General features: G+C 37.2%; 1 protein-coding gene across 1 annotated transcript in view; it reads left to right on the plus strand.

Moving 5' to 3' along the window:
• Positions 1 to 10,148, plus strand: part of HECTD1 (HECT domain containing E3 ubiquitin protein ligase 1) — a 96,142-nt gene that overhangs the window by 42,558 nt on the left and 43,436 nt on the right. The window contains exons 11-15 of the mRNA XM_015565487.1: positions 1,654 to 1,792; positions 1,974 to 2,144; positions 7,716 to 7,938; positions 8,656 to 8,919; positions 9,021 to 9,097. Coding sequence (XP_015420973.1) covers positions 1,654 to 1,792; positions 1,974 to 2,144; positions 7,716 to 7,938; positions 8,656 to 8,919; positions 9,021 to 9,097 — 874 coding nt within the window. The remainder of the gene's footprint in view (positions 1 to 1,653; positions 1,793 to 1,973; positions 2,145 to 7,715; positions 7,939 to 8,655; positions 8,920 to 9,020; positions 9,098 to 10,148) is intronic.

Raw genomic sequence — 10,148 nt, forward strand, 5'->3', positions numbered from 1 at the left:
ACTGGCTGGTAGGTATGCCGCACATTGACCACCAGGGGGCAGACGCTCAATGCAAGAGCTCCCAAGCTGGGGTGACTTGGCAGCAGTGGTTCTCTGGTGACGCACCCCGGAACCAGAGAGGAGGGAGCCCGATTCCTTGCGGGGCCATGCAATTCCACCTTCGGCCGTGGATTATGTTGTTGCTGGGGTGCTGTCACCCTGAATCTGGTTTACTGATGAGCTGCAGTGACTGCAGATACCCACTGAGCCCCAGTGCTACCCCAAGGTGCTGCTGGCCAGGGAGAAACTGTGGGAGGTTGGCTTCAGGCCGTGTTTGGCCCATCTTGCTCAGTCCTGCCCTGCCAGCCACCTTCTAATTCATTTCCTTTTAATGTGCACGAATCTGTGCACTGGGCCACTAGTATAGGATAATTGACATATAACTTCGTGTTAAAGTGTACCATATAATGATTTGATATGTATGTGTCTCTTGTAAGATAGACTGAGGACTTCCCACTTTGTTTTTGAAGAACAGCTACATTGAATTTTGAAGAGGTCTGATATAAATAAACATCTTTGGAGTTAGTGTCAGTAAGACAAAGATTGAGTTCACTGTTTAGCATAGCAAATCTGAGGATTCATTTAATTTTTTTAAAAATTACAACTTGAGAGAAATTAGACTTTTGCATAAAAGGGGAAATTGTTTTTGGAGGAGAATATTTAAATAATCTAAGTATAAATTCTTTCAAAAATTGATAAATTATGCAGTTTTAAAGAAAATACAGAATTTGGTTTAGAACTTGATAAGTCTTTAAAAATTCATTGGGAGGAATAAACAGGTGAGATTATTATTATTTTTAAATATTTTTTATAGATTTCAGAGAGGAAGGGGGAAAGAGAGAGAGAGAGAGAAGCATCAATGATGAGAGAGAATTATTGATTGGCTGCCTCCTGCACGCCCCACACTGGGAAGTGAGCCTGCAACCTGGGCATGTGCCTTGACCGGGAATCGAACCTTGACCTCCTGGTTCATAGCTCAATGCTCAACCCCTGAGCCACGCTGGTCAGGCAACAGGTGAGATTATTGAAGACAAATCTGAAAAGCAAGTATAAACTTCCAGTAATTAAATCTTTATGATAACTGGCACAAGAGTTCATAAAAATCAGTGGAAAAACTGTTTCATGTAGAGCCAATTATATTTAGGAAATAAATGTATTATAATGGAAGTTTCATAGACCACTTGAGAGAGGGAGGATTAGTTAGTAAATGGTACTAGAATATCTGCTTTGTGGTTTAATTTTAAAAAAAAATCAGCCCTAGCGAGTTAGAGCTCAGCCAGCAGACTGAAGGGTTGTCATGGGTTCAGTTCCCGTCAAGGACACTTACTTTGGTTGTAGGCTTGATCCCTGGCCCTAGTCCGGGCGCCTTCATGAGGCAACCATAAAAATCTCTCTCTCTCACATAAGTGTTTATCTTCTCTCTGTCTCTCCCCTTCCCTTCAACTCTCTCTAAATAAATGGAAAAAATATCCTCGAGTGAGGTTTTTTTTTTAAGTGCTGTTTAGCAGAGCTTATAGCACCTAACATTAGATATTTTAGTTTTCATTAATGTATAGTTACATTTTGTTTTATTTCAGCTTTTTATGACTTCCTAAAATTCTTTTACTTTTCAAGGAAAGCAAGTCTTGCTCTGATTCGAAAAATGATTCACTTTTGCTCTGAAGCATTGTTAAAAGAAGTTTGTGATTCTGATGTTGGTCACAATTTGCCTACAATACTCGTGGAAATCACTGCAACTGTTCTTGATCAAGAGGTCAGTATTTTTTAAATTTTTATTGAAACTCCTGTAGAATCCCTTGAGGTAATGGTCAATAAAATAATTTAAGTTTTGTCCTAATTCAATAAATCATTTTGTGCAAATTATTGCCTTTGTTTACTTCAAAAAAACTGAACTTGTTTTATAATTTTTTCTTAATTTTTTTCTCTCCCCCCAGGATGATGATGATGGCCACTTGTTGGCTTTGCAGATCATTAGGGATTTAGTAGATAAAGGTGGTGATATTTTTTTGGATCAGCTAGCCAGACTTGGTGTAATTAGCAAAGTGTCAACTTTGGCAGGACCTTCCTCAGATGATGAGAATGAAGAGGAATCAAAACCAGAAAAAGTGAGTGGTCTTAATTGCAGTGGTATCAGGAATAGTTTAGTGGGTTTTGACAAAATAATGACAATATGTATTAGTACTATATTTTTAAAAACTTGCTCAATTTAAAAATGTTTTTTTTTACAGTGGGTTTTGACAAAATAATGGCAGTACAAAGTAGTACTATATATTTAAAAATTGGCTCAATTAAAATATAGTGGTAATATTTAAAACTTAGAGAACTAAGTTGCAAATAAAGAATATCAGAATATCTTCTATCCAAATTCACTGATTTTTGACATTTTGTGCATTTGCTTTATCATTTACACAGACATATCATTTATTTGACAGAGGCCCTTTTTATACCTAGAAGCTTTTTTAAAAAATATATTTTTAAAAATATATTTTATTGATTTTTTTTTTTTTTTACAGAGAGGAAGGGAGTGGGATAGAGAGCTAGAAACATCAGTGTCACCAAGCCAAACTAGTTAGGTCCACCTAGAAGATTTTTACATGTAGAAACTTCATGTACAAAACCAGAACATTTTCTTATACATTGCTAGTATAGTTATCAAAAACTAAAATTTATAATACCTAGCTAATCCAGAGATAATATTCAAATTTGCTATTGTCCTTAATAGCATTTTTTCCCCTTTCTGGTCTAGAATCCAATCTAGGAAAACATAATCACATTTAGTTATCATATTCCTGAGAATCTGCAACAGTTTCTCAGCTTTCCTTTTTCTTTCAGAGCCTTGGCATTTTTGAAGAGGACAGGTCACTAGTTTGGACAGTGGCCCTCATTTTGCATATGTGCCATGTGTCTTCATGATTAGATTCAGGTTATGTGCTTTTAGCAGGCAGACTATAAGAGTTGTTGCTTCTTCTCAGTGCATAGTGTGCTTTCTCAGAGGCCCATGATGTCCTGTTGCTCTCTTGCTGATGATGTTAACTTGGGTCACTTGTTTTATCTTGGCCTCTGCCAGGTTTCTCTGTTATAGTCATTTTTCTTTCTTTTGTAATTAATAAATAATTTGTGGGGAGGTAATTTGAAACTATGTAAATATGCTATCCTTTAATTACTAGTTTCAGTATTCATTGATAATTCTTACCTTAGATTACAAATTTAAAATTTACCTTATCTATCTTTACTGATTACCAACAGTGATTTAGTACTAACATTTAGTGGTGAATGCTTACTCTATATTACTGACAGAGTAATGATATTTTTGAGAGGATGTTGAGTTATAGTTGTAATTATAGAATCTTGAGGAGAGAAAGAAAATGAGGGAGAGGGAGGAGGGGAGAGGAAGAGAGAAAGAGAGGAAGAGATTGATTTTGTGTGTTTACTAAATTTAACAAAAAACAAACACTAAGCAAATAAAATAATGTCTGGGTTCATCGCCCCTGAAATTCTTGCATTCAAAATATAGGTTATACATATTAGTAGTCTTTTTGTAGAAATTAACAAGCAGATTTTAACACATGGAGATGCAAGGTTCTTAGTATAGCCAGAGTGACCTTGAAAAGTAACAAAAGTTGAAGGACATACATTAGCAGATTTCAAGTCTTATTATAAAGCCATTGTAGTCAAGAAAGTGTGGTAGTGGTGTAAGATAGATTAATGACCCACATACTCTCTATCAGTGGTTATCAACCTTCCTAATGCTGCAACTTTTTAATATAGTTCCTCATGTTGTGGTGACCCCCAGCCATAAAATCATTTTCATTGCTACTTCGTAACTGTAATTTTGCTACTGTTATGAATCCTAATGTAAATATCTGATATGCAGGATGTATTTTCATTGTTACAAATTGAACATAATTAAAGCATAGTTATTAATCACAAAAACAATATGTAATTATATATGTGTTTTCCAATGATCTTAGGCGACCCCTTTGAAAGGGTTGTTCAACCCCCAAAGGGGTCGCAACCCACGGGTTGAGAACCACTGCTCTATATGGTCAATTGATTTTCAGCCAAAGTGCTAAGGCAATTCAATCAGGAAAGGACGGTCTTTTAAAAAAATAATTCTTGAATGGGGGTTGGGTGAAATAGGTGAATAGATTAAGAAAAAAAAAAGTCAAATATCCCCAAACAAAAAAGGGAAAGTGGGGTGGGGGTAGGTAGAAGAGGGTAAAGGGTAAGAGTGGGGGTGGGATAAATGGTGATGGAAGGAGACTTAACTTTGGGTGGTGAACACACAGTATTGTATACAGATGATATAGAATTGTACACTTGAAACCTGTATAATTTTATTAACCAATGTCACTTTAATACATTCAGTAAAAATTTTAAAAGATTTACAAGTAGATAATATATACAGAAAAAATGAAATCTTGATCCTTGTCATATATACCATATACAAAAAAGAAAAGAAAATAAATCATAGACTAAAATGTATGAAGTCCTATATAATAAATAGGTGATATGCATATTGACCCTCACGCCATAACGCTGTCATAAGATGGTGGCGCCCTCAGCGAGGGTGGGGCCAACGGCTGCTCCGCATGACTTCTGTTGGGGTTCCTTCAGCCCTGTGGGGGTGTGGGGGTCCCGGTGGCTGCTCTGCATGGCTTCTGCCAGGGTTTCTGCGGCCCTGTATGTGACACTGCGAGGGTCCCAGTGGCCGCTTCACGTGACTTCTGCCAGGGTTTCTGAGGGCCCACTTGCGTGCCGTGGGGGCGGGGCCCAGCGGCCACTGCGCGCGGCCCTGAGGTGGGGCATTGGGGTGGCACTCCAGGACCCGGAGTGGTCCGGTGGTGCGCCGGCTACGTGGGGTGAGACTCTGGGACTCGGGGTGGTCACAGGGGGCAGGGGGTTCTGGGTCTCGGTGTAATTTCGTGCGACAGGTCATTAGTAAAATCATAAAACCTCTAGAGGAAAAAGAAGAAAATCTTAGTAACCTTGAGCTTGACAAAGATTTCTTAAATAGGACATTTTAAAAGGTTAGACTATAACCCTGGCCGGTGTGGCTCAGTAGGTTGGGTATCGTCCTCTGCACCGAAAGGTTGCCAGTTCGATTCCTGGTTGGTACATGCACGGGTTGCGGGCTCAGCCCCCGGTAAGGGGAATGCAAGAAGCAGCTGATCAGTGGTTTACTCTCAGGTGTTTCTCTCTCAAAATCAATAAAAAAACTTTTTTTAAAAGGGTTAAACTATAAAGAACAAAAAGTCAATAAATTGCATTTTACCAGAATTAAACTTTTGCTCTTCAAAACACATTGTTTAGAAAAGCAAAAGCATATCAGAAAATTCTGATTTTTTTTGTCTGAAAATATTTTAATTTGGCATTCATTTTGATGAGTGTTTTCAGTGTCAGAAGGACTCTTGGGTTATCATTTTCCAGAACATTAAGAGATTTTCCATTGTCACCTGATGTGCATAGTCCCTACTGAAAAGTTTGCTTTAATTTTCATTTTAGTTCCTTTGTATATATATGACTTATTTTTTTATACTGTGGCTTTAAAAAAGAATTTATCATTGTTATTTTAGCAGTTTGAGTTTTATATACCTTTGTTGTGTTTGGTGTGGATATATATGCACGTTGATGTGGGTGTCCCATTTCTGTTGAGGATTGTTAGGTTTTCTTTAATCTGTGGGGTTAAGGTTTTTGTCACATTTAGAAACTTTTCAGCTGTTAGTTCAAGGATTTTCTACCCTGGCTGTTTGGAATGCCAGTATCTGACTACCTTCTGTGATCTCTGGGAACTGTTCAGCTTACACTTTTTAATCCTACTTTGCTCAACCCTATATGCGAGTGGTCTGTTACTCAGTAGATACTTATGGTGACTACTTTGCAGATTTCTAGTAGTCTGTTTTGTTTGACTCCCTCATCCTAAACTTAGTCTTCACATATTCTATTTGCCTTAACCTCTTCAAACACAGGTCTCCATTTCCTCAACTTACTGCTGAATCGTGTGTTCCCTCTTCTTAATACCTTAGCCAGAAAATTGTGTCTGGACTTAAGGAATTTACTTTGTTTCAGTTTTCTGGAGAATCACAGTCCTGTGTTATTCCATGTTGGAAAGCATTTTCATATATTTTGTTTATTTTTTGTTTGCAGTGTATTGACAAATCATGTTCCTTCTTAATCTATGATGGCCTGGGGTATAACTACTTATGTGTAGAGGAATTATCTATATTTTACAATCTTATTTTAGTGTTATAAGCTACTTTAGGGGGGAAAACAAAATATTTTTTTAAAAAGGTAACTCTGTATAAAATTTAAAAGTATTTTTTCCCACATATACATGGATACACACATGTCAAATTCATATATGGTTATGATGAATAGTCTCAATCTTTAAGTATCAATAAAATAAAAGTTTTTTAGGATACCAGGGAAGGCAAACAGTATTTATAAGGTGTGTGTGTGTTTGTTTTTTTTTAACATGCTCTAATTAAAAGATTTTTTATGATCACAGGAAAAATTCAGTAAATTTGATTCACTTGGCTAAAAGTGATCCTACAATTATTCTTAGGAGCTTCTCTGGTGATTCTGCTAGGTTTGGATACCATTCACCTAGTTTATTTTTTTTTTATTTATTTATTTTTTTAAATACATATTTTATTGATATTTTACAGAGAGGAAGGGAGAGGGATAGAGAGTTAGAAACATCGATCAGCTGCTTCCTGCACACCCCCTACTGGGGATGTGCCCGCAACCAAGGTACATGCCCTTGACCGGAATCGAACCTGGGACCCTTGAGTCCGCAGGCGGACGCTCTATCCACTGAGCCAGACCAGTCAGGGCCCATTCACCTAGTTTAAACATCTATATGTTTTGTTTTTATTTTTTTTACAAATAATCAATTAGGCCCAGAGATGTCGGCTAGACCAATGGTCGCCAACTGGTGGTCCATGAAGTCCGAAAGATTGGCGACCGCTGGGCTAGACCTAATCTATTGGTCTTCTTTACCAGTACACGTAGAAGTGTTGTAACATAGGTCATTATTAATATAAATTACTTAACATTTTTAGGACTTACTTATATGATTATAGGTAATTAGTTGAATCAGAATACAGGCAACTGAATATTTTCAGATTTAACAAATTTTTTTTTATTGGTTTTTAGAAGAGGAAGGGAAAGATAGAATCATTAATGAGAGAAACATCGATTGGCTGTCTCTTGTGTGCCCCCTTCTGGGCTAGAGCCCACAACCCAGGCATGTGCCCTGACAGTTAGTTGAACTGGTGACCTCTTGGTGCACCACAGAGCCACACCAGCCAGGCTGATTTTTTTGTTGTTGTTATTCTTATTTTTTTTAATCCTCACCCGAGGATATGTTTTACTGATTTTAGAGCGGGGCGGGAGGTGGGGGGGTGGGGGAGAGAAACATTGATTGACTGCCTTCCCGTATGCTCCCCAAACCGGGATGGAATCTGCAACCTGGGTATGTACCGTGACTCGGAATAAAACCTACAACCTTTCAGTGCATGTGATACTGCTCCAACCAACTGAGCCACACCAGGCAGGGCTCTTGAGGATGTCTTTATTTTAAATTTGATTCATGTTTTTGTTTTAAAAACACTTAATGAATATTTGGAATAGAAATTATTTTTCACGGTTCTTTGAAAATTTTACACATTCAGGAAGATGAACCACAGGAAGATGCTAAAGAATTACAGCAAGGTAAACCATATCATTGGAGAGACTGGTCAATCATTAGGGGAAGAGACTGCTTGTATATATGGAGTGATGCAGCAGCCTTGGAATTGTCTAATGGCAGTAATGGATGGTTCAGATTTATCTTGGATGGAAAACTTGCTACTATGTATTCAAGTGGTAGTCCTGAAGGTGGATCGGATAGTTCAGGTAATATTTTCTTTCTATTAAAGTGTTTTACTAGTTTGTGCAATTAAAAAAAAACACGTTTTATTGATTTCAGAGAGTGGAAGGGAGAGGCATAGAGGGATAGAAACATCAATGGTGAGAGAGAATCATTGATCTGCTGCCTCCTGCACACCCCACACGGGGAATCGAGCCCACAACTGGGGCATGTGCCCTGACCAGAATTGAACTGCAACTTCCTGGTTCATGGGTTGACACTCAACCACTGAGCCACACTAACCAGGCTAGTTTCTGTAATTTTGATCATTTGTTTTTCTGCTTATATTTTTGCTGCCATTGTCAAAAAAATAGCACATCCTTAATGACAGTATAGTCAGTTTCTTTAATATCAACAGAAAAATTGTATCATGAAAACATTTCATACTCTTTTATTGTACAAGAAAGAATAGTATATCTACTTTTAATCTCTCCGGTCTTTTAGGTAAAGCTGCCTTTTGTCTCGTAATGATGAATTGCAGTTGTATGATGCTATCTCAAGTTATAACTTTTCCCAAAAGCCTTAAACTTTAAAAAATTGTGGCTGTAGGATTGCTTTTATGCCTGAGCCTCTATTTACCAAAGAACCAAACTCTGCTAATTAAGTTTTTCAAAATAAGATTGTTATTCCAATGAATAGTTTTTATGAAAAAAACGAATATTTGAAAGAAGTAAGGTTTTAAAACACTCATTTTGTCTTTATAGAAAGCAGAAGTGAATTCTTAGAGAAGTTACAAAGAGCTCGAGGCCAAGTAAAGCCATCTACTTCAAGTCAACCTATACTCTCAACACCAGGACCCACTAAACTCACTGTAGGGAATTGGTCACTAACATGTTTGAAAGAAGGAGAAATTGCTATTCATAACTCAGATGGGCAGCAAGCAACAATATTGAAAGAAGATTTACCTGGTTTTGTTTTTGAATCTAATAGAGGAACCAAACATTCATTTACTGCAGAAACTTCTCTGGGTAAGTATGTAGGTGTGTAAGTTTAGCAGATTAAGAATAAATGAGTATGTTAAATGGCAATAAAAAATGTCTTGTGAAATGTTTTTTTTTTTTTTTTTAAGGTTCAGAATTTGTGACTGGCTGGACTGGCAAAAGAGGCAGAAAACTGAAGTCTAAATTAGAAAAAACAAAACAAAAGGTATATTTGTGGGATTTGCTGTTTTAAAAAAAATTCTTTTATACTGACATGGTAAGGTTTCAATGGTAGATTTTAAGCATTTAAAAAATTGAGCCATATAACAGTGCTACCTACTCTAATCTCAAGAGGTATGGGGCATGCTGAGCCCAGGTGCTGTTTGAGAGATTTTAGGAAAGTCTAAAGCCTGATCCAGGACAGACCATTGCTATGGTAAAGCCACTGCAAACAGCTTGGACGGGCTTGTTTTCCACAGTGGCTGCACCAGTCTTCATTCCCACCAACAGTGCGTAGTGTTCCCTTTTCTGCATATCCTTGTCATTACTTGTTGCATATATTTTTAAAGAGTGTTATGAAATGAATTTCAACAGACCCAGGCCTGGGACATGTATGGGTTTTTCTCAAATAAAATTAATTTCATTTAAATGAAAGCTAATTAGTACCAGAGCCAATAATATAGTCATTCCTTCTCATGATGAAATGTGTAAATATATGAGCATGATATAGATAGTACTTTGTGTTAATAATATACATAGAAAATACACATACCATGTAACCTAAAGTATACTCCAGAACGTTAAAAGTTTCAATTTTGGTTGATGGTGACTTAATTTTTATTTTTTGCTTACTGTATTTTCTAAATCAGGGGTCCTCAAATTACGGTCTGCGGGCCACATGCAAATACAAATATTGTATTTGTTCCCATTTTGTTTTTTTACTTCAAAATAAGATATGTGCAGTGTGCATAGGAATTTGTTCATAGTTTTTTTTTTAAACTATAGTCCAGCCCTCCAACGGTCTGAGTGACAGTGAACTGGCCACCTGTTTAAAAAGTTTGAGGACCCCTGTTCTAAATGGTTGATTATAAGCATTTACTTTTTCCCCCCTTTTATTGAATTTATTGTGGTGACACTGGTTAGCAAAATTATACAGATTTCAGGTGCACAGTTCCACAACACATCATCTGCATATTGTATTGTGTGTTCACCACCCCAAGTCAAGTCTTTCCTTCTATCACCAATTACCCCCCTACACCAGGGGTCCTCAAAATTTT

The sequence above is a fragment of the Myotis davidii genome, unplaced genomic scaffold, assembly GCF_000327345.1.
Source record: "Myotis davidii unplaced genomic scaffold, ASM32734v1 scaffold21, whole genome shotgun sequence".
Classification (NCBI taxonomy): Eukaryota; Metazoa; Chordata; class Mammalia; order Chiroptera; family Vespertilionidae; genus Myotis; species Myotis davidii.